The 25,317-nt window shown below is 40.5% G+C and overlaps 1 protein-coding gene across 3 annotated transcripts in view; it reads left to right on the top strand.

Moving 5' to 3' along the window:
• PARVA (parvin alpha) overlaps positions 1–19,182 on the top strand; it is a 63,642-nt gene extending 44,460 nt beyond the window's left edge. For all 3 annotated transcript variants that reach the window (XM_054635161.2, XM_077179479.1, XM_077179478.1), the window contains exons 6-13: positions 270–385; positions 5,843–5,901; positions 6,719–6,738; positions 7,930–7,991; positions 8,691–8,759; positions 10,026–10,127; positions 10,905–10,977; positions 14,314–19,182. In XM_054635161.2, the coding sequence (XP_054491136.1) occupies positions 270–385; positions 5,843–5,901; positions 6,719–6,738; positions 7,930–7,991; positions 8,691–8,759; positions 10,026–10,127; positions 10,905–10,977; positions 14,314–14,390 (578 nt within the window). In that variant the 3' untranslated portion in view covers positions 14,391–19,182. The remainder of the gene's footprint in view (positions 1–269; positions 386–5,842; positions 5,902–6,718; positions 6,739–7,929; positions 7,992–8,690; positions 8,760–10,025; positions 10,128–10,904; positions 10,978–14,313) is intronic.
• The last annotated feature ends 6,135 nt before the right edge of the window (positions 19,183–25,317 follow it).

Consider the following 25,317-nt stretch of genomic DNA (forward strand, 5'->3'; position numbering starts at 1 on the left):
CAAGGAGAATGCAGAGACAGCACTTAAACTGTTGTACATAAAATCTGGCTTTTGGATTAGCTTTAGATTTCCATCTCCATGAGCCTGTGGCACTCAGACATGTTGCAAAGAGTAGTGCATTGGTGCTGATGGGGTGCCTTAAAGGTGCCCCCTGGCTCCAGATGGCCAGAGGAAAAGAGTCCCATAATGCCTGTATCCTAAGCAGAAGTAAAAATCTGTGCCCTAGTTACTTTGCAGTTTGTAACTTGTGCTTTTAATGTCTATTTCAGCTGTTCATGCTAAAAGTCTCGTAGCCATACTTCATCTTCTGGTTGCATTATCTCAGTATTTTCGAGCACCAATCCGACTCCCTGACCATGTGTCCATCCAGGTGGTTGTTGTGCAGGTAAGAGGGGCCTTAAGCAGCTCTTGGTAGTGTTGTGAAGTTGACTGAGGGGTTTCTTGAAAAATGCACCTGGAGTTTCTGGCTGGGCGGGCACGTGTGTGTCTCCTTGGCTGACAAGGAGCACACGTGCATCTTCCCTGCTGCCCGTGCTTCAAGCAGGAAAAGGCATGAGAAGAGAAAAATCTGCTTTCCCAGATTGAGCTGTGGCTCACAGTGTCTTACTTTGACTGTGAAGTGGCCAGACTGTGACAGTAAAAATATATGAAACATTATTATTGTTGGAATGTGTTTATCACCCAGAATGATCGCTTGAATTATTATTTTCCCCATTTTTTGATGCTCCTCTCACTTGTGTAGAGATTCAAATTATTCTTGGCACTGAATGATGAATTGTCACTGTTTATTACATTCACATTTATGTTAGGTGACTAACTTCTTTTTCAGCTCTGTGCATGCTAATTTAGTCTGATTACAGTGTTGGTTTTCTCAAAAGCATGCAAAAAAATCCCCATCAACTAAATCTTTTGTCAGTCTCCCTATTGGAGCCTCATCCATTCAAATTCATGTTTTTCTGATCATCATTTTTCTTTTAGCTGAACTTGTGCTTTCTTTATCTTATTTGTCCTCTTCCCATTTAATCTGCTTTTCTTTCTCTCAATTAACTTTGCCTTTATTTTTCACACTGCAACTGTCTTTATTTGTGTCTTTTAACTGATGTTACCCTGAAGTAACTGGGTGAAAGAGCTATTGCTCAAGTTTTTTGTGGCTGAAAATCTGCACGACAGATCTGAGAAAGTAAACATTCCCTCTTGTAGAATTCAAATAGGACAAGTTTTGTAACTTAGGGAGAAATCTGAAGGAGAGTCTCTGGTAAATGTGTCACTGGTGTCTGGTAGTGACTCATTGACTCAGATTCTGCTTCATGGGTGTCTCTACAGATGATGAAGGAGAATCCCTGGGAATCTGCACATACGTGTCTAAGGCTTTGAAGAAACCTAATTCCTTTGGCTGTTATAAATGTATTATTTATATTGGTTAATCTCGAAGTTCCACCAAAACCAGCTGGAGTACAGTGAGTAGGGCATCTTTATGATGAAAAACTAAATGAGAAAAATAACACAATCCTTAAAGAAAGAATCAGAACCTCTGCTGTCATTCCATACCTCCAGACAAAATTCCAGTTGAAATCAGCGGGCATAATTATCCTCTTGTTAAACAGGCTAATGTAGTTCAAGAGCAAATCCACTGAAGTCAGTACAGATAAACCAATTTAAAACAATAAGTAGTGGGAGAATCTGGCTCACTCTTAGTTACACAGCTGCAGCTCAGGCGCCAGTGGTTTGCAGTGGAAGCAGTTCCACCAGAATAATATCCAAGTCGTGTTGAAGGAGATTTTGTCCTGCAGACCCTGACCTTGGTGAAAGCCAGTGAACTCCAGAGCTCTGCTGATTCCTATTAACAGAGGGTGGGGGCCAGTATATTTACTGTAATTGTAATTACTGTAAATGTTTGAGACATTTCTCTTTTTTGTTTAATGGTGGGTGAGGGTTTTATTTTTATTTTTTTAAATCTGTCTTTCACATCCTGTGGGACTGATTCTATATCATGCATCGTGTACTCTTTGAACTCACAAAAGTTTTAATCGACCATCAGCAGATCCTAATGGCTGATTTAGTGGTCAGGCTTGCACACCTCATGTTCTGAACACTCATGCATTCTGTACAGTAAGATCAAGCCTAGGGAAGCTTAACAGACTATGCAGTAGCTGTTTTAAAATTCTGCTGTGCATCGTTTAATAAAGAGAACAGGAGAGACAGAAATAAAGGAACAAAGTAGTTTTATGAAGTCTTTTAAGAAAGACTCCCTTAATTCATTTCATGATTTTGTTAGGCATAGAAACACATAAAACGTGAGGGTTGCTGTGTTGGCTGGATGTAGTTTATTGAAATAGAAAAAGCATATTTGTGAAACAAAAAATGTGCTCATGTCTAACAGGTAATCAGCCTAGTTCTTATGAAAGCTTATTTCCTTTGGCTCTTTTGTACAAAAGCTGTTAGCAATGAGAGTGATATGAAATCTGGGTTTAAGCTGATTGAGGAAAAAATGTGATAGGTGGACCTTTTGTAGCTACTCTATTATTTTCTTTTCCTGCCATAACAGTAGAATAAATAACTTTGAACAAAGCCCAGGCTTTGTTTGATCATATCTACTGAAATGACTGAGAGCTTTTTTGGAGAGCTGGGTCTTGTCATCATTTTGCCTCTTCTTAAAAATTATGTATTTCTACCATCCACGGATGGTTAGATGACAGATTGTTTGTGTCCAAGAGATGGAAGTCTGAGAGTGTAAGAATGCATTGGCAGAGGAGCCAGAATGGCTTCAGCATGTCCTGGGACAGCAGTTCTGGGGTGCAAGAACTACTCTTAGGCAGAGCTAGGGAATTACTGAGATGAGAGGAGTGTGTAAATCACAGCCTTAATCAGGAATCCTTGGTACCACTACCTGGGAAGGCCTGAAAGGGTTTGGAGCAGCACTGCCTCCAGGTTCCAGTGAGGTCTTCTCTGGACCCCTGACAAATGTATTTGTTCTTTCAAGCTCCAGAATAATTCTGCATTTCACTTTGGTGGGGCAATTATAAAACATGGTCCTCCAGGTGAAATGAGTTGTAACAAGACATAGGCAAAAAGCCATCCAAATAATGGCAAGATTTTCAGACTGGGGCTTTGTGGGGGAAATTAAGCAGCTGGCCCTCAGTTACATAAAAATGCTGACACAAAAGGAGATAAGAAGAGATCTTTTCTATTTCCAGATGTACTACCCCAGCTTCAGATTATTTTTTTTTTTGTCCTAGGGAGTTGCCAATTTTAAATGGTAAGTGATTAGGAATATCTTCAGGGCCTTCTGAAGTCTTTCAGCTGTGAGGGAAGAAAATGCCAAGCCTGTTCATTAAGGTCTTCTGTTATCACTGGAATGCATCTCCAGCTTTTCTTTTTGATGGGGAATTTTAATTCATGCCTCTTTTCTCAGGGACTTTCAAATAATTGATTTTTATAGTTTGCTATAAAAATTTTGCCAATTTTAGCCACTGTTGCCTTTAAGGAACATGCTGGATAGTCTTTCAGTCCTCAGCAGCACCTCTCTGTGTTCTCAGGAATATTGTGTCATTCTCTGTCTAGTATAAGACAAACCTCACAATAGGTGATGTCAGTGTTGGGGTCAATTTTGAGTGAAGAGTTTTTAAAGAGCAAGAGATTATGAGAAGCAGCCTTCAGAGAAGGTGCTTAGACCAGTGTTTTAAGGTCCATTCCCTAGGGAATTCACCAGTCTTTTTACAAATCAAAAGTATAGGAAAATCTGTCTTGACATGTGCTGGTCAAATGAGTGTCCAGGGGATGCACCTTGCATTTGGGCATTGTGGAAATCCCATCAGTGTTAGGGGTCAAGTGCCAGACATAAAACAAGGGCTTGGGATCATTTTGGTTTGGGGTTTTTGTTGTTTTTGTTGTTATTGTCAGCAACAAGATAAGGGTGCAGATTTTTTTATTTTAATATATTATCTGCATTTTATCAGAAAAGGAGATATTTTTGATATCAGTGCTGGAGTATATTTCAGGCAGTTTTTGTGTGCTTGCAGAGAGAAGGTGTAGAGCATTAGAAACCTTTTTCTGTTCCCATATTCCCAGTCTGATCACTGAAAACTACAGATAGCATTGCTGTGGTGCTCAGCCCCTGTGGGAGATGAGAGCAGCAGGGTTCTTGCTGCATAAGGCATCAATGGCATGTCAGAGTCATCATGAGGAGGAAATAAAAGTTTCCTTTCACCCTGCAGCAAAGGGAAAAATAAACAAAAATACCAAACAGAGTGGAATTCCAAGTTGTGCTAGCATGAACTAGATAGTGACTTGGAGTTTCAGTTAGCACTGGAGACAGCACTCACTGCTGTCTGCACGAGCTGGGAGTGGAGGCAGCCCTAAATTATGTCATTCTTCTTCAGACTTTGATAGGCAATGCCTCCGCAGCTGGTCTGTGCCCCCTCTTCCACAGTGTAGCATCCTGGACTCCCCTCTGTCTTTTAAGTGCTCCAAGGTCCTCTCTGAATGCATTTTTCACCATGTGCAAGATATTTAGAAACTGGACTTTCAAAAATATCATGGAAACCCCCTGAAACTGTCATCTAGCTGCAAGTTCACATTCCTCCAAGTGCCAGTCTGGAGTGACCCAGAGGGCCGTGTTCAGCTTTTCTTGAGAAATAAATATATTTTTCGATATATTTTAGTGATACAGTGTAGAAGGAAAAACATATCAAGAAATGTATTTTAGTAATGGAAGGAATAGACAAGCCTGGCTCAGTCCTCAGCACATCACACACTGAGGACTGCCTCAGGCAGGGATGTGCTGTCTTCTCCAAGGAAGGGAAAAGCAGCAGCCCCAGTTCAGATGCCATGAAGGACTTTTCTAAAAGGTTATTCTCCTTTTCGCTTTTCCACATTGAAGATCAGTATAGGACCAGCATAAATCTATTTTTCTCATTTCCTTGCATGACAGGGAGTGAAGAATCATGAGGAATTGCCTGATGTCTAGACTTGAAATGGAGTTGTCAGCATTTGCCTGACTTTTCTCTGTGTACTGCAAATTTTTGGTAATACCAGCGAACAGGATTGACAGAGAGAACACAAAGAGAGGCAAAACATATGTGTGGTATTTACAGCAGCCCCAGATGAGTGTGATCAGCAAACTGAAACAGTGTCAAACTCTTCAAGTGCTGCATTGTGCAGCTGATTCAAGCAGCAGTGATTGGAGTTGGCTTCTGCCACGTTGGGCACAGCCTCTGGGCAAAGGCTCCTCAGCACCAGCTCCCATCTGAGGAACATCAGAGTCACTGCTGGACCAGGATGGCAGTGTGGATGGAAGCTCCATTTTGGTTTCTGTCAGAAGCCAATAGAGCTGTTTGTCAGCAGAGAAAGGAAACACTGAGGCAAAAAAAAACCCAAAAAACAAACAGTACAAACAGGGCGAAAAGAACAAAAAGAACAAATAGCCCGGGAGCAGGATTTTTGCAAAAGAGAAGCATGGGCACCATCTGCCAAGCTGTTCATTGAAATACAGGGCTTAATTCAGCTCACCTAGACCTATCTCCACTAAAATACTTACATATGTGTTTGGGTGTTTCAAATGTCTCGCTGAATTGGGGCCGTTAAAAGAGAAGTGAATTAAGAACAATGGAGAAAGGAAAATAAATACTTCCTTCTACAGGTGGAGTTTCAGGTTTCTTGTTAATATATAAAAGAGTTCTCTGAAATACTTGCAAGGTAAAATAATATATTACTGCAAATTTGTGTAAGAAAAGGTCTTATTCTGCAGGTTTCTTATCTAATTATGTTTGTGGATCACAAATTTTTACTGTACTCTAAGCATTAAACTTTAGTGAGAAAAATGTCGCTTTTTTCCTTTTTGCAGAAACGAGAAGGAATCCTCCAGTCTCGACAAATCCAAGAGGAAATAACTGGTAACACTGAGTATGTCAACACCACATTTGCCAGCAGTTCAGTAATTGAACACAGATGTGTCTCAGAAATTCAAACATTTGCTGATATTTAGCTTTCAGTATTGGGGTTCCAGGGAAGATGATGCATCAGCCAGTGACTGTATTTTAGCCTTTTCAAGAGCTGCAAACAAGCATCTAAAAATACAAAAGGGGGAGGAAATAGAGAGGTGGGGAACTAAAAGCAGGACTTTAGGTGTGTAAAATGATGGTAATGAGCCTTGTATGTGCCATCTCACTGAACATTTCATAAAGTTATTCCAAACCAAAAGGGAACAGTAGTAGAATATCCAGGTTTCTGATTGAATGGAGAGAAGCTGCACTACTGACTTATTATTAATCTGTGTGAATTTATGTGTGATAGTTATATGAAGGATCAACTGCAGCAAAATCCTGCAGTTCTTAAGAACCCAGCCCAAGCCTTGTTTGGGCTGGATTTCTGTTGTGGTTGGTGTGGTAGATGCATCTTTGAAGCTGAGGGAAAAGTTTTCTCAAAATCAACGTGGAAAAGCCTTCTTTACTCAGGCAGGGTGTGCTGATTTGGTTCAAAGTAGAGAATGTGGGATCTGGCCTCCTGTGAGACTTTGGTGGAGACAAGAGATATTATACTGAAAGACTCCAGACTAACCCTGGAGTAACTTGGTGAAGTTATTCCCAAAATTCTCCTAAATCCATGGATCTACTCCATTAGTCAGCAAGCTGAAGACCTTACCATGTATGCTGGGTTTTGTTGCAGCACAATATCTGCAGGTGATGTAACTGTTTTGTTCTTTTCCATTTTTTCCCCACAGGGCATTATCAGGAAGGCATGGTAAGTTCATTTGATTATTGCCTCTTTTCTTGAGGCAGCCAGAGGGTACATGAGTTCTGCAGTGGGTGGTCACTTTGATCAAGTGGCAAGAAAGGAGAGGATTTCAAGTTGCCCTGGCAAATATGCACCACAGGCTGTTGTGGCAGTTAACACAAGGGGAAAAAAAAAAACATTAAAATCACTCTGACCATCTTTAAAACACATTTCATTGCTTTCCAGCACATATTAATTTGCATATGCTTTGTAGTTCAGCCTCCAGAACATTACTGCAGTGGTATTGATGGTCCTGAGTTGCCAGCAATGTGAAATGGTGTCTTATCATGAACCAGCTGGTGAATGTTGACATTCCACATCCATTACCTACTTACAGTTTAAAGATGTGGAGTCATTATTCAGCAGGTCCTGTGCCTCGTTTTTCTCACTGCCAGGATTGAGGCCGGCCAATAGAAAACACTCCCCTGAGCCTTGCTTGGTGTAAGGTCTGCCTTCCACAAATGCCTTTGGATCTACTCTAGCTTTTGGGTTTTTTCTTAAATTGAGGAATATGAATGTTTGTTGAGTCATTTGCTGTTATTTAGGTGGTTGTTGAAACACAAATTGCTCAGAAAAGGCTCTGGTGCCTTTTTATATATTTTTCTCTTTTCTTCAGAAGGTGGCTGCAGTAGCACTCTAGTCATGCTACCTTATGTTGGCTGTCCTAAATTGCCGCTGAGAATGGCCAAAAACATCTGTACAAAGGATTGTATTGCAGATGTTTAATCATAAACCTGCTTGAGATACTTAATAATGCAGTCAGTGGCCCTTGGGGAAAATCTTCCTCTGTAGATACAGTGACTAATGTAACTCATGTTCTTCTGCAGAAAATGATTTGGTTACTTGGCTGTCTCTATCTGGCTGTTCAAGATCTCATGCATAAAGATGCTGTTCTTAGCTCATCTTTGAGAAACAGGGTCTTTAGGTGACCCAAATCCTACCTGAAAATGATGGTTTTTTGTGAATAATAAAGAATAAGTTACTGGCAGCTCACAGCAAGAGAGGAGTATGCCAACTACTTGGTACTTGGAATTCAGAGACTCTTTTGAACCATTTTGCTGACTGTGTTGTCTCAAGTGAATGTGTGTCTCAGGAAGTGTTTATTCTGCACTGGAACAACTGCTGCTCAGTATATTAATGGCCCTGAATGTTTTTCAGAAAGAGATGCATTCGACACTTTATTTGACCATGCCCCAGACAAGCTCAATGTAGTGAAAAAGGTTGGAAGGTTTTTTATTTTTGAAATACCTAATGTGTTCATGTGCATGCTTGTGTGTATCAGATGGTGTGGATGTGGTGTGTGTGGATATAATGTATGACTGGCATGCTTTGCATACATTAAATACAATTAAGCTTTATGCTTAAATACACAAAGTAATGATTATAATCTTAGTTTTTATTTAATGTTTAGCAGCGTGAACTTAACTTTGGAACATGGAACAACATATAGTTATCAAAGTTTCCATCAGGAAAGTTCTCACAAAGTGTGTGCTGAGTAGAACCCAACTGGTACATTGACTGTACTGATGCCAATGAGATACCCAGTTTACAGCTGCCAGAGGTCTGACCCTAGAGCATTTTGGCTGCTGTCAGATTTGAGTGGAGTCCAATTACCCACTTCTCCCTAGTCTGCTAAAAATTTGGGGGTTTTCTATGTTTTAACAGTGTATTTTTAATATATATATATATATATATATATATATCTCTCACATTCATTTTAGTTATGTTCTTCATTCTTGTGAAAAATAAGAATGTGAAATGTGACACAATTTTTAATGTCACATTTCAATTTCAAAATTTGGAGATTGTGTTGCAGTCTCTTCACTCACGCAGATTCTCTTCTGAGTGGAGCTCATACTGCTGGTGTTGAGCTGCTGCCCTGCTGAATAGGCCTTCATTGCAGTGTTTTCATATTTCAGACTCTCATCACCTTTGTGAACAAGCATCTGAATAAATTGAATTTAGAGGTGACTGAGCTGGATACACAGGTAGGATTTTATAGCCTTTCTTAAAGGGAAGAGGTAGTTGCACTATGTTATGCACTGTGCCCTCAGCTTTATCCAGAAATTTCACTGAATTATTACTGAATGAGCTCTAAGATGTTATTTCAGCAGGAAACCCTTCATTTCTAAATATTTACAAAGAAGACCCTCACCAGTCAAGCATCTAAAACAGCTTTGTACTTCCATTAGCATAAAAATTAATTACCAAATGCTACCTTCTGCGTGCTGCCAAGTGCTGCAAGGAGGACCTGCTTGTTTTGGTCAGGAAGGGATTGTGTGCACTTGGTTTGCTCCAGTGCCAGGCTGAGCAGTTGTTTCCTGCCTACCTTTGCACAAGCACATGGGATCACAAAGCCTGCATTCAGGGGGAATTCAGGATTCTCCAGAGCAAAGCTGCTCAAGTGTACAGGCAGCTGTACAGCTGGGCTGCAGGCTTGATTGCACCACAGAAATAATGTGCTGCATGCTCCTCTGTCTTGTTCTCAGCTGCTAAATTGGCTGAAAAGAAGCTAAAAGAAAAGCTTAATCCTGCTGTATTGATACCTCCCCATGTGAACAACTGTAGCAGTTATCATAAGAAAATTATGGGGTCAGGCAGGAAGGGATGGGATCTGCACTATCAAAAAACCCCAGGTGTCTTCAGGTCAGGCTTTATTTTATATCTTGGTTCATGTTATTAAGAATCTCTCCTTTATTTACACACCTACCAAGCTGATAGAGACTTTTCAAAGGTAAAATTAAGATTTAGATGGAAATCATGTGTAAAGGCTTTCAAAAGGGCATTCCCTATTTCTGCTCATTGCATCATTTACCTTGGGGGAAAATATTCAAATGTACCTAGAAACTCCTCAAGCATTTATCTGAAACAGCATTCCCTGAAATGAGAGGTTGTATTTCCATCAGCTGAAAGAAAATCACCTGCCTCAGGAAGGTGATGGATTGATAGACCCATAGACCTGATGTCACTGGGGTCGGAGTGAGAGGCCTGTGATGAAACCACAGAAACACGGAATGGTTTGGGTTAGAGGGGACCTTAAAGATCATCCAGTTCCACTGCTCCTGCAGAGACACCTCCACTGGTCCAGCTTGCTCAGAGCCCCATCCAGCCTTGGTCAGTTCCAGGGGTGAGGCATCCAGTTCCCTGGGCAAATCTGTTCCAGGACTCCACTGTCAAATAAGAAATAAGAATAAGAAAAGCAGTGAACTATTTTTCAGAAAGTGTACTGAGAAATGCTTGGGTTTTTTTCACAGTTTGCAGATGGAGTGTACTTAGTCCTGCTAATGGGTCTCCTGGAAGGCTATTTTGTTCCCCTGCACAGCTTTTTCTTGACTCCTGATAGTTTTGAGCAAAAGGTAACTAGATTTCATTTTTCTGTTAAAAACAAACATATAAATATGTCTAATTGTAGAAGGATAACACAAACTTTTGTGCATAAGTTTGATGCTAATAGCTGAAGTCAAGAAAGGACCGTACTGCTAACCATTTTCAAGTATTTTAAAAAATCAGTATTAATATTTAGTTGGAATGAAACAGAAAATTATATTAATGATGGGGTGGTTAGCATGCATTAACAGATTTTGGCAGCCATTGTGTGGTGCTTTCATTATACAAGACCTACTGTTCATTAACATATATAGGATTACACACAGGCACTGATGACAGAATTGATTTTTTGTGTGTCCAAAATCCAAGAATTTAATGTTGGAAAGGTTTAAAGGGTTTTGGAAGCATGAAGGCACATATGTACAATGTGTCAATTTAAGACCAACATTACATCAGTGTCTGCAGCTATCCAGGCAATTCATCTGTCTGTTCAAGACAAGAGCACTTCAGGGGCCATCATGTTCCAGTTTTTGAACTTGTAGGAAGTGGGCTGTGCTTACTTGTGAGTAATTTTATTAAGGGTTGTGTTAGTTCATGTTAACTTTCAATTACCTTTATCTTTCTGCAACCACCATCACCCAGAAACAGCAAAACAATGGATTGTCTGCATTCCAAAGGCCAGATCTACAGAGCCCTGACTGTTTTTTCCTTTTGAATATCTGGGTCTGCAGCTTTAAATATATCTTGTCTTGACCATTTGCACTGTACAGAGTTGACAAGAGTGACTGCCTCTGTTGTATTGCCAGGTCGTCAATGTATCCTTTGCATTTGAGCTAATGCAGGATGGTGGATTGGAAAAGCCAAAGCCAAGACCAGAAGGTAACTATTCTACCTTTTTTGTATCTCCTTAAAAATTTGTGCGGGCTCCAGATCTTACAAGGTTACAGTGTGGCTAAGTGAAGGTAAAGTTAATCCAGCAGTAAAAGGGAAGGTACATTTTGTAGTGCTCGAGGAACTCTGTATTTTAAATGCACTTTTTCAAAGGTTGTAATGCTTCCTTTTTTCATTGGCCAAACACATGCAGTAATACTCCAATATTCCCTGAAAGAAAGAGAAAACAGTTGTGATTGGTGTCACTGGCAGATGTCAGTTGCTCCAATTGCTCCATTTTCCTCCATCTCACATTTTCACGCTAAACCTTGAGTATTCCAGTAATTTATAAGATCTTCACAAACGAAGGAGATGTTGTGGAAGTAGAATTTCAAATGTTCACATACCTGCCTTTGGATGCAGGACCTAATAATGCATATTTAAATTAGTTGTAGAGCTGGGGATTGACAGTAGAATGTGCTTCAGGGAGGATAAAGGTTTTGCTGCTGACTTTGGGAGCACTGGGATTCCACTCCTCTTTGTTCATTCACATACAGTGTTTAAATCCAGCTTTTCAGGCTGGAGACAGAGCCCTTGAGTCACCAGGGCAATGGGTATCTCCTGTAGCTCCTCCTGTGAGGAGTCACCACTTCTTACCATGCAGGAGCCGGGTGTGCAGCTTCTCCTCCCCTCTTCCCACCAGGAATGGTATCTGGGCTCCTGCTGGTTACCTGCCACAAAAATCAACATAGCTGTGTCCTTTCAGGACCAATTTCAGGCTTACATTCCATGGTGCTCACAGCCTTTTCCTGCCACAATATTGGGTTGTCATTCCCTGAGGAGCTGACATAAGCTCATGTCAGAGTGCTGCTTCTAACAGTCAGAACTCTGGGGACATTCAGGCACTGCTTGCTGAATCAGGTTCTGCTCCATTCAGGGCTTTTTCCATCCCTCCCAACTTCCAGGTTGTAACAGCCACAGAGACACACACACACACACACACACACACACAAAATAATGCATCTCAGGATCGAGCCTGTGCATTAAATCTGCACCTACCCAGCCTGTTTCTTTTTACTTCTTTTGACTGGTTGAACTCTTATCCACAGTCATGCTTAGCTGTACCACTGGTGAGTGTATCACAAGCCTTTATGTCTGAAAGAGTCAAAGTGAGAATGAGGAAACAGTGAAATCGAGGGATCCAAGTAAAACACAGAGTATCTGTGATCCCTTACTCCCCATGGATGGTTTAAAATTCTTATGGCATTTAATTTTTCAGGTATTTATTGCTCTAGGGGACAGCTAATTTTTCCAGTATAAATCAAGCCATAAGGATATTTCAGCATATATAAGACATTTCTTGTGCAATTATTGAAATGCTTAATATGAAACTTCCTGCCCAAAGTGAATGGAAAAACACATCTGTTTTATGTGTTGTTACACTGGGCACAATGCCCATACTTAAAATTTCCAGTGAGCAAAAGAGTATTGAAAAGGATCTTACCCTAAATGTGTACACTAAATACTCTTTGAATTCCTACACTGTTTCTTTGAGGTCCTTGAGGAAAAAATATGCTGAAAAGTGCTTTAGAATATGAAAAACATATTTAGTGGGGAAAAAAAAGAATGCAGTTAAATAAATGAGTATGAAAACCAATGATTTTTATGGGGTCAACAGTTTATTTGGGTTATTTGCAATATAATCGAAAAGGTCTTAAAAAGCTTTCTGTGACCTTTTACTTTAAAAATGGCTGGAACATTGATTTGCTGAATCTATAATGAATTCATTTGCAGTTTGAGCTTTTTCAGAGCTCCTTGCAATGTGTACATCAAAGCCAAACTCAAGTTTCTCTTTTAGGAACTTGCAACCAGTAAAATGTTACATGTGTTGATGAAACCTGTGTAGCAATGGAAATAACCCATCTTTCTCTGGGAGTGTGCTTCTTTTACTTTGAGCCCTTCTGTGGGATTTTATTGTGGTGGTGGTATCTTTTTTGTGGTGGTGTCTTTGCAAAGACCTAACAAAGTTACTTAATACTACAAGTTCTGTATTTGGGAAAAAAAGTAATTCTGCACCTTGCTGCTGGCCTGAAAGAGGAAACTTCCAGTGTTGCATGCAAACAGAATTACAGATTTCAGTGGGATCTTGTGGGGGCAATGCACCCTTCCTGCAGCTTTTGGCATTTCCTCTTCATTTTATACCAAGCATTTTTCATCTGATTTATAAAGAGCCACAAACCAATGCTGGCTCTGGTTATATGACCAAGGCCCAGAATAAAATCTAGCCTTGAGTGTTTCCACCCTTTGTCCATGGATTTAAATTCAATGTCTTTAGCTGGCACACTTTAGGACACCAGGCATAGGTTTGATTGCATTAATTATTTAAAGTGTGACCCTTCACAATCTGTGAGAAACATCAGAGTTGATAAATATCATGGCTAAACTCTGGTGACTACAATACACCATTTACTGGGCTCACTTGGAGGTTTTGGCCAATTCCAAGAACTACAGTTAGGAATTTGAGTTCCTATGAATTCAGCAGAAAGAGATAGGACAATTGTGATTCCAGTCTGCTCTTTCTGGGGCAATTCTGAATCCCTGTTTGACTAAAGCACTGGTGTAGACTGCTGCAGTAGTACTTGTCAGTTTGTTTTATAGATTTCTTGTGAAATAATATTGACTTTCTCAAGAACTGCTCTTTGAAACAGAAGGTATTCATTAGCTTTTTGTTTCATATAAATCCTTTACTTTAGATGTTGAGTTTCTGAGGACTGATTCAGCCATGAATGTCAGCTAACTCAAAGAATGTTCAGATGTTTGTTCAAGGAGCACTTGTATACCTAGCTTCTTTAGATCCTCTGGAAAATTTAAACTTGCCTCCAGCTATCCTGCTGCAATTGGGCCTAGTGAAGGATGTTGCAGTCCAGAGTGTGCCAAGTCCTACAATTCTTACATAAGAGGAAGCTTCCATTGGTTACTGCCTGATGACTTTTTTCAAAATCATTACTTTCCAGCCACAACTGTCTGAAGATGAAGTCATACAAGTATGTGTAATCCTGGGCACACTTTGACTCAGGAGCATCTGAGCTTGGCTACATTTCATCAGCAGCAGCAAGAGCTATTTGTGTCCCTAACTAGAAGTGGTTAAAACACCCAATTTTGAGTTGCCAGTTTGAAAATTGTGTTTTATTGATATTTCTACTCTTTTTTTGCTATCCTTGTGATCTAATGTTCATGGTTATTAATGTGAGCAAAGGAGAAGAGTAGAGAATGGGCACTTTTTTTTCTGGAAAACATTTGGAGCGACTGAAGTTACTAATTTGTCTTCCCTTGTCTTTTTTCTAGATATTGTAAATTGTGACTTGAAGTCTACACTGAGAGTACTGTACAATCTGTTTTCCAAATACAGGAATGTGGAGTGAAGAATTGATTTGAGTCACAAAGGAGTATTGACAAAGCAAACATCATAACTAGCCTATCTTCCATCAGTATTCCTCTGCATCTCTATCCTAAAAGGAACAAAACCATTTAGCTGAAGAATTTTTGGTTATTAGTTGATTATTCTGGCACTACTATTTTCACAGTAGATTTAAAACTAATATAACTTATACAGAAAAAAGGGTTTGGGGGAAGGTATTTGGGTATTTTCTGGGAGAATTCATGTCTTCATTCTGGGATAATTCAGTCTTGTCTGGGAGACATTCTTGTCTTCACACTGTTTTTAATAGGTGAAGAAACAATGAAAAAAAATTAGTAAGTTTGATTCAAATCAGCCTTTGGAGCCAATCATAGGAATATTCTGTACTGAGTACTTAATTATTTTTTTACATATATCTTTTTTTAATCTGGGAAGGGGAAGAATATTTTCTATCCATGATAAGACAGTTCCATTCTAATTGTGAGGAATTTGCATGGGGAGCAACAGTTAAATACACTTGTTCACATGACAGCTAAGAAGAAGAAACTTAACCTGCTGAATATATAGTTCCAGTGCTATTATTAGGCTTTAATTTTATGGGTACAAACTGAAGTGGCTACTCATTCCTTCAGACTTACTATGATGTGATACTCTGCTTCAATATGTGCTATTGAGCATTCCACAGAACCACACTTTGCAGCTTGTCACTTGTTTTTGTTCAAGGAAGAGATCTTTTTTGCAAAGAACACTTTTCAGGAAGACACACCTGTATAATACAGCTTTTCTATAATATTTGTATTATTACATCATTTAAAAAGTAGAAGAATGGCTTGTTTTTATTTTGGCAGTTTAATCACAGGATTATCAGATTGCAAGTTTAGATTCATTGCTAAATAGAACTTAGAATTGTCCCTTTGATTGATTTTATGATGAATGTATGTTCGTCATAATGAACTGCATAATGTTCAACACGAAGAAATAAGATTAATTTTCTAGAAATGGTCAAAGCTACTTCCATCTGCAAAGATTCCATTAGAGTGTAAAGTTCTTTGGTGATTTTACATGGCTACAAAGATTTTTTTTTTTAAATTTAATTACCACCAATCGAGCTGTTATTTGTTTGGTTTTAGCTTTAACAAAGACACAAAAGGGAAATGGGAGTTGATTCTTCCCTTAGACTGGTACCAAGCTCCAGTTGTGCTTCCAGAGGAAGCTGCTGGAGGCTGCCTGCATCACTTCTGAAAAGCGCTTTCTTGGGGTCCTGCTTTACACAGTCAGGAAAAAAATTCCTCAGGCTGAAATTCCTTGATAACTCTTCAGAAATCTTGGGAGTGCTTAGTGCAGGAAGGAGAGTTGTTAACAGCCCTGCAGGTAGAGCAGAGAAGCGATGGGGCAGTGCTTGAATGGTCACCAGCAGAAAGGCAGAGCTGGCAGGGACACTCGCTAACAGCTGGGTGTTACTCATGATGTAAAGCATTACATCTTTCCACTTTCCAGGGCTTTTTTTTCTTTTTCTTTTACATAGAGCTTTCCAGTACAACATCAGCACAGAGGGAGCTCCAGCAATGGTTTTCTGTCTTTGCTAAACGCCAGCTGATATTTGGTAATAAGGTGGTACTGACTTCTGCTGGGGGGCTCCAAAATTATTTTCCTGAGGAATAATATGAACTTTTTCAAGGGAAAGTCAATATTCAATTCAAAGGACAATGCCTGAGTGTTCTCTGATCTCAGAAATTATCTGATTAAGAATATCTGAGTAAGAAGCACTCTAAATATCTTCGTTAAAATATTTTCTTACCTGTGTGTTTTTAACTGAGTTTCTGAAATTAGAGGTACAGAAAACAACAGTTATTTCCCCTTTACGGGGAGAAATAGCTGGACATTTTGACATTTTGACCTCAATGAAAATGAACATTTTCGTTATAGCTTTAGCATCTGAGAAGCTAAACAATAGGAATGAACCAAACTTCTTTTGAGCAAACTGAGACAGAACTTCTCATGTATATATCAGCAGCAATTTCAGTTTATTTTAATGTTTAACATGAAAGTTTTTCATTTGCACACCTAGTAGTAATAGTAATAGCTAATTAAAAAACAAATGATGTTTTTTCTGCAGACCATGCTCAGCTGCAGCACTTTTACATTTCAGCAGTGCTGAAGGATTTGGACAGCCTTTGTTTTCAGGAGTGCACTTTCTCTAAAGAGGAGATTTATATGGGTAAAGTGAACGCTGAAGCAGTTTTCTTTGCCTGGACTTGCAAATAAGTATTTCTTGTGCTATATGGGTATAACATTATTGGAGATTTATCTGTCAAGCTCCATTTCCATCCTTATAAAACATCAAACTGAGACAGAATTATTAAATCCTCATGTTGAAATGCAATTAGGCAGAACTGTAGAAGCGTTTAAACAATATCCAACCTTTCCACAATTATCTATCCCATGGTAAGAATTTATGTAAATGAAAATCTGCTATATAAACAACAGTGCCCTTGTAAATATAGATCCATGTGATAGTTTTAACAGTTACACACAAATAGTATATGCTGCCATGTAGGAGTGGGTCACTGCTTATATTTTTGACAGTGTAGATTTAAATAGCTATCAGATAAATACAAAATCCAATATAGAGATTATATCTAATATTTATTGCTTTGATTCAGAATATAAGAGAAATATAGAATACTACTGTAGACAGCTTGCTTTTCAGCAGTTGGTGTAGGCCAGCCCTTTCCTTCAGGGAAGGGCAAAGTTATCTGGGCCAAATTCTGCCACACCTACATTTCTTTTATTCTTGATACACAGCAATGCACCCTGACATACTGCTGAAAGCAGAATTCTCCTCACTGTTTATATCAAGGCAGAAGTTGTTTAAATTTTAGCCAATCCCAGGTTTATTTATAATTACTTAAAATGATCAAGTGGACCCAAATCAATTGATTGAGCTCATGTGATTCATGAGCAGCCACCTGGAGAGGCCAGTTCCTCTCCTGGTCCCAGAGGGAGCCTGTGGTCTCAAGGCTGCTGTCTCAGCACTTTGGATCCTAAAGCCAGCTGGGGTAAATCCAAGGCCCTGCCTGAGGGTCTCATGATGGTTTTGGGATCCCACCCACCAGACCAAGGTGCCTGTCTCTGTGCTGTGTCACACAAACCCCACAGGCAGCTGGGCCCACCAAAAAGTGGCCAATTCTTGGCCTGCCTTGAGTGGCAATCAAGCAGTAACCATTGCTGCTGCTGGGGCATTGTGAAACCCCCCAAAAGAACCATTTTCTGTGACTTCTGATTCACCCATTGCATCCAGCAGTAGAGTACCTAGGTTTCTTCTCTGTCTGGAGATGGGCATCCTTTCCCTCTTGATGGATCCTGGCGTGCTCTTTCACCCACACAGAACTTACTGTTTGGGGTTTTTTTAAAAGAGGAGCTGCTGATTTTTCATAGTGTGTCAATAAGCTGTTCTCAAAACAATTACCTAAAATCCTAATATCTTGAGGTCAGCTCCTTTCAGATTTCTTTCTCAGCTGACTGGCTGTTATTTGCCATAAAGAACAAGTCCTATAAAAAGGAACCTTTACATAATTTTACCCAAGACACACTCATAAAGCCCAGAATTGGATTGCTCTGTATTTCTGATGGAGTCCAGGCGAACCAAGTTTCCTATTTAATGTGCTGACTGCAGAATGCAGTTCTTTACATTTCCTAGTCAGGAGCAGCTCCATGTTACAGAGGGGAGCAGCCCTTGCAGCTCCATAGCTCAGGAGTTCAAGTGGATCAGCAGGAGCTGGATAAGGTCCTAATGCACTGCAGCGAATCGTGGCAGGAAATCACCAGAGCCTCTCCTACAGAGCAGTGCAGTGCTGGGGGATGGCTGCATTCAAGCAGACCATGATGATTGGGGTATTGGTTGGCTTTTGTTCTTACTTTTTGTTCTGGAAGTATGGTTTGAAATTAATGTTTCAGATTATTTTAGCAGACACCTTACTGCAAGCCGCAGTGTTGTAAAGCAGAATGGCTTTTAGAAGTTTATTTCATTAGATAAAGATATATGTGATATTTAATATACTAGATGCCAGCCTTAGGTCTTGTTTTTGTTATTCTTGTCTTCCTCTCAAAACAGCCTTCATCAATGGCCAAGCATCCAAAGAGAAAACAGTGCCTTGAAGACCTCTTGCAAGATTTTTATGCTGTTACATGTATGACTTTTGTCATTTTATTGTAAGAATTAGTGTGGGCTTTCTCTTCACAGTCAAGGTACAATTACAGACTGAAGAAATCCTTTGTAGAAAGTTACAATTAGCTTGCATGAAGATATCTTACTTTGATTTGTCACATGAAAAATTGACATAGCACCACCAATTTTTTTAAATTAGGTATACCTCAGTATCCACAGATTTTTCCAAAGAAGTTTTGAGTCATTCAACATTTACAAGGGCTAATTTTATGTATTCTGAAAATATTTTCTGTGAGATTGTTTCTGCAATAATGAGATTTTCTTTTCTGTCTAACAATTTAATACCATGCACACTGCAACAATAATAGAGTCATTGAAACATTTGGTCCTCAATTTCAATATCAAACTAACTGAGAAAAAAGGATATTTTCAAAATTTGCTAAACATGTATCTGAAAATAATTATTAGTTAAAATTAAGCTGCATTGCCTTCAACTGCAGAGTTAGTAGCTTTCACAGAATATATGTACTCTGTAAGTAAAAGACACACTCTTGCTGATTTTTTTTTCCTGTGCTTTTCCTGAAACCTTTTGTTATGATTCACAATAAAATTTGCACCTGAAAATCAACCCTGCATGTTGTTGTTGGGTCGAAGGATGAGCTGTCTGACAAAAAATTAAGGAGGCTGTGTGTTTTGTGTTCTCAAAACTTCCAGACCTCTCCATGCACCCAACCCTCTTGCAGTAACCCCTTTGTGGGTGTGCAAGGTGTTTATTATTATATTCTGTGGGGGCTGGTGACAGCTGAACGGGGGCTGGCAAGAGCAATCATGTAAACATGTGTTTGAAATGATTAACAGCAGCAGGTCAGGAAAATGCTGTCTTTGACTCAAAGTAGCCAAGAACACCTTTACTTTTAACTTTGTGGTGCTGAGCACTTCACTGGGGATATCCCAGCTGGATATGATGCAATTCTCTGCAGAGCAATTTTGTTAATTTTGAATCTAACAAAATGTTAGCAAAACATTGAAATGATAATGTCTGTGTCAGAAAATAATTGCGTTTAGGAAGATTTTGAGATCTATTTTTTTATAAACGTGTTTTTGTTGCGACCCTTTAATGCAGGAGCTTCAGTGCAGAGCTTGGAACCAGTCCAAAATATAGGCATCTAAAGTGCTCCAGATCGACATTTATAGCCACTGAATTACTGGCTGGAGTCCAGAAGCAGGTGTTTGATCTTTAGGTCTGCTTGTAAAGCTGAAACCACCAAGCAGAGCTGCCTAATCAACGGGGAGCACTAAAGACAGGGTGAGTTTTAATGCCAGTCTTCAATCCCAGTTTTATCAGGGCTGGATAGAAGCAATTCTGCTTGCTTAGGATCCACATTCTCAACCCCCACCACAGGCACTTGGAGCTTTTGTCCTGAATTTTGTGGGTTTTGTCCTGAAGAACAAGACTTGCTCTACTTCAAACATTGCAGTACAACACAAAGGTCACGGTCCGGGTACCTCAGTCTTCTCATTGCTGTTCACACAGAAAGCAAAAGATCTGGCTTTAATACCCTTCTGCAGCCATGGGAGTTACTCCTCCTCCTCCTCTTTAGAATCCTGCAGTATGAAATGAAGGAGAAATAGTTTTTACTATTGTTGGAGGGGCACTGTTGATGCTTAAGCTGAACTCAGTGTGTAGAGTAACTCCACATTAACTGAGACAGGAGGAGAGCAGAAGAGGGAGCATAGCTGGTGATTAAGCTGTTGAAAAGGTGGAAAAGGATTTGGGGGGAAGAACCTGTCTTCTGGGCCTCCTGTAAGGCCTGCTTCTGTATTTCAGTCAATCAAAAGCTGTTAAAATTCCCAAACATGTTTTGAGGAGAAAACAGACTGACCTCTGTCTTGCCTCTGTTTCACTGCAAAGTTCCTGCTGAGCTTCTGCTTTGACTCCTCTTTGCCAGCACTCTGCATAAGATATATGTGATGATACACTGAATACAGGAATGGTGATAAAGTACTTGTCTTGAAAGGCTCACAGTCCTGCAGGAATGCAGGAGGGAATTCTGTGCTCTGAGCTTCTCTATCTCATGACAGGAGCAATAGGTGTGGATTAGGGACCGAGTGCCCCTTTCTGTACCTTTCTGCCCTTAAGTTGTGGTGTAAAACAAGGAGCTAAAAAGTGACCAGTGAGGCTGGGGTGGGTGACAGTGCCCAGGGACCAGAGGAGGCAGGAAGGCTGCTAGCTTAGCAGATTTCCACATTTCTGTGATGGAGAGGTGGGTGTTCAGCACTGAGGTAAGGAAGTGTGTGGATTTCCCAGGTGCCTGGGGGAGGAATCCTTCCCCTTGAAGTGCTGCAGGGCCGTCAGCCTCTTGCCAGCATCGCAAGCTGCTTGCATGTGGCTGAGTCTTCCCTCTCTGTGACAGTAACTTAAACACTTCCATGTGCATATTGTTACAATAATAGAGCTTTGAAGGCGTCGGTCCTGCGTTTCTGAGCCTTCTGTACCTCCAGATCGTTCTGAACTGTTTGTTACAGCACTTGAATAGACAGAAAGGACATCATTAGAGCAGGTCTGTGTTCTCAATGGCATAAAAACCTTGTACATCTACTGTCTGAAACCAGCACTCACTCCAAACAGTCGTAACCTCCAGCTTATTTTTTTCTGTTATCAGGACAAATTAACCCATTAGCTGCACAGACTCTATTGTGAGTCAGAGGTATATGACTCATGTGAATAGAACCCAGTTCTATTCTGGTTTTAATTAACTTGGCCTCCACCCAAATCCTCCTTAGAAATGAAAGATACTAGATTAGCTGAAGTGTACAACACATTTTTACGGTTTGTGCTAAACTTACATGTGTATTTATATGAGATAATGCTACAAAAAAAAAGATTCCTATGAATGCAGTAGCCTGAAATGTAAGTGACAGAGCTGCTGTATTTGACTGTTAAAGTATTAGAATTAATCTGGTTGGATTGTTTGCTTTGCAAACTGTAAGAACAAAGAAAAAAAAATTTAGAATTCTAGTACATTGGGAAAATATTTCCAGTCTTAATTCAGATAAATGGAAAACAAATTTGTGGTGGTTAGAATTTCAATAGAAGTACAGTCTTAACGTGGCACTTCCCATTGTGATTTTCCTAATTTTGATGCCTGAGATTTTTTCTTTTCTTTCTTCAAGATAAAATGTAAGGATTTGATCAGTATACTTGTCAGTATTTCTATTTGGGTCATTGTGCCTTCTCTTTATAAAGCAATATTGAAATCAAATAAACTCAAATTTAAATTGCAGGGAGGGTAATCTGAGCCACTGCTTAGAGTACTGTCAAAACAGAAGTGATACTAATTATATTTACACAAGTTCAAAAGAATCAAAATAAAACCAAGGAAACAAAACCACCCCTCTGTAATCCTGACAGAAATCAAAGCCTGAATCTCACCTACTTATCACAAAGTAAGTAAGATTTCCTCATGGCACTTTAGGGGTTCTGAATGCAGATGGGAAGCAGGCACTCAGAGATTGTGGTGGAGTGGGATGGCTCCACTGAGAATCTAAAGAAACAGCCCAGAATAAAGGGGAGAGAGGCTGCAGGGGAAAGAGAGGAATGTGTGTTGCTGTGATCACTCTGTAGTTTGCAGCATGCTCGTGTAAGGCAGGAAGGGTGGGCCAGCTGGACACAAACTAACCCGGAGAGGTAAATTAATCAGGAGTGGGCTCTGTGTGCCACCAGCTGTCTGGTCACTAATAAATTGGGTTTCTGCTTCGGCAGGGCCCAGGTTACCTGGAGCATGAAGGGGAGAGCTGGAGGGAAAAGGTCAGGTTTTAAAAGAGGCTGAGTTTGAGGTGCTCTGAAATGAAAACTTGCATGGGGACCACTATTCCCAGACTCTGCAGTGCCACAGTTTAATTCCAGTGGCTTAGAGCACTTAATGGAGATCTGCCCTCAGCTCTGCCTGCTGCCAGTTAGTCCTGATGAAGCCCTAACTCACCTTCTCAATGCCTAAGTGGTGACATTAAACTTTCATCAGGGCAAGGAAATTAAAGGCACGTAGCAGACTCGGCTTCATTTAGCCAGAGCTCCTTGTCCAGACCCAGAGGTTTTTCTGTCTTGGAGGGAACACTGTCCTCCTGTGCCAGACAAGGTAGTGTGGCAGTGAATTTGTTACATTCTTCAATTCCCAATCACTGTAGAAAGCTACCCAGGTGGTAGGAGGCAGAGTTAGGGCACGGATTTATCTACTGATATTGCAAACAGTTATGCTGCATTTCAGGGATATGTGTATTCCTCAGCTGGAAGTTTTGAGCATTAACTTCTGAAATTCCATTGCTTTTCACGTTTCCTTTGCTACAGTGGATTTCTTATGGATTTCACTGGTTGAAGTTGGATATACCAAACTGTTGTCATCTTATTACAAAAGTTCCACACCTTCTTGGTGGTTTCTCATGGGCATCTCCTCACAGCACAACCAACAAACTCCAACTGCCTCCTCACCCCGTTAACCCACTCTTTTGTGGCACTCATCCTCTTATTGGACACAGCTGTGGCCTGTTAAGGGCAGGCCTGTTCCTAATCTTTGGTGATCAGTACAGCTGCACCTCCTCAAAGGTGAGATTGCCTTCTGCACTATCTTTATTTTCTAGCATTCTATCCCTCCACACCAAACCTGTCTAGATTCCTTCTTTATGCTTATAGTTATGTCCCTCTATTGGACAGAGCTCCTTTATATAATCTATAAAGCATTGTGGATCTACACCAGGGTGCAGAGAATGATGTGATGATTTGACAGTAATGGGCAAATTCCTGAGTCACCTCACCCTCCTTTGGGGATATTTGTACAAGGAAATCTGCATCATACCTCAGGATGTTCCTGTTACCATGCATGTTCAGAAATGGAAAAGATCCAGGGCTCTCCTTCCCTTTGCACTCAAGGAATGTTTAGTGGTGCCACTAGAAAGGGGAAGAAGTATTTGGATCCTGATGTGAGAAAGAGGATGGATCTTGGTGGGCACAACAGTTCCAGCACCTTCATCAAAATATTTCTCAGCAAACCTGTAATTTTCCTTCTGGGCACTTACAGGAATTTAAGCTGAACTATCCCATGCTGCTGGGTCTTCAACACTTTAACCCCAGAAGTCTTGTGATCCTCTGTTCTCTCCTCCAGTGTGACACAACCTCACCCCGTAATTTTGGTGTCAAGCCCGTTAACTTCTGCTGCTTCCAAGACTTCTCTCCCAATGGCTCAGTTACCCAGGCAGACCTCTGGCAGGGGGAATGAAACACCAACAGAAAACTGCTCTCTTAAGCCAGACAAAATTTTCCACTAGATTAATTCCCTCAATTAAAAATCAGAAGATTTGTTTCAAGGAATCAAGACACACCTGTTATTTAAACTCAATTTCACTTTTATTACTGGCTTATTAAAACTCACCATTCTGTATTAATCAGCATTTCTTAATTAACATAAAATTCCCAAGGTCTGGTACAATTCCACCACCCACAATCCAGTTCTATGCTGTTCATCTCTATTTAGACTACATATTGCTGGAGCATGTGGGATTATATTGCATGCTGCAATTATTTTCAGGGAGGGCTCTGACACTTGGCCTTGATCTTGGCTTTCTCTAGTACAGAGCACTGTTAGTATTCTATATTTATTTATAACTGGCTGAGGGGAACAACAGAGGCTGCCTGACACTGTGCACTCTCTTCTTCTTTAGATTGTAATTCTCGGATAGATCTCTCAGGAATTACAGGGAGGAGAGCTTTGCCATTTGGAGAAAAGGTCTTACAATTTAATCAGAACACAATTTTAGCAAACCAGCTAGTTCAATCAGCCAGTCCAATTATGGTGTGGGTTGAGCAAGACTCTGTGCTCAGGGTTCCCTGGAGTTGTTTTTAGTTATGAAATCAAAATAAGAAATGAGGTCAGTTATGCTCTATTGACTCCTAGTGCTGCAGCTTTCAGAGTGTACAGCAGCACAGCTTTGCCTAAATTTGTGTTGGGCATCTCACTGCTCTGCCTGGGCTTTGCCACTGGTTGAAAGCTAAACTGGGAGTGCTCATTCCAAGTGACAAATGTGCTTGTCCCTGGGCTGGTGCACATGGACAGAAACCACATGGACCTGGCTCTGCTTTTAACCCTCGCAGCGCTGCAGGTGAGTGCTCTCAGTCCCGTGCCAGGAGAGCTGCAGCAGCTCTCCCATCACCATCTAAGAGCCACAGGTACTCTCTTGGGTGCCACTGGTTATTTCCTGATTGACTGACTCTCCTGAGATCTTGTATGAGCCTTGGTACCAAATTTTTCCTAACTACTGTAACCCTTCAAAAATTCCCAGCTTCCCAACCTCCCTTCATCTGTTGGTTCCTTACCACCTTCCTCATTTTCTAGCTGTCCCTTCTCCCTGGCTGAGGCAGCTGCTGAACCCAACATCCAAACAACCAAAACCATGCAGCTGATCATGCCCTTGTTTCAGCAAACCCCCGTTCTCTCCAAACTGTTCTTAAACACCATGCCCTTCCTCTTTCTTTTCTCCAGCCCACATGAAAGGCTCTCAATGGTTTCTTCATCTGGCTGCATGTAACAACTGAGAGAGTTTATTTCCATCCTCAGCCTCTCATGTTCTATGGACACACTCGGGACAATCTCTCACTCATCCTCCTGCTATAATTTTACAGCTAGGAATGAAAGAGCTGTATCAATCCCTTCTTGCCACAACCCAGCACATCCTGCAACATCATTTGCAATACCTTCTTTTTTTTTTCTCCTGA

The sequence above is a fragment of the Agelaius phoeniceus genome, chromosome 6, assembly GCF_051311805.1.
Source record: "Agelaius phoeniceus isolate bAgePho1 chromosome 6, bAgePho1.hap1, whole genome shotgun sequence".
Lineage (NCBI taxonomy): Eukaryota > Metazoa > Chordata > Aves > Passeriformes > Icteridae > Agelaius > Agelaius phoeniceus.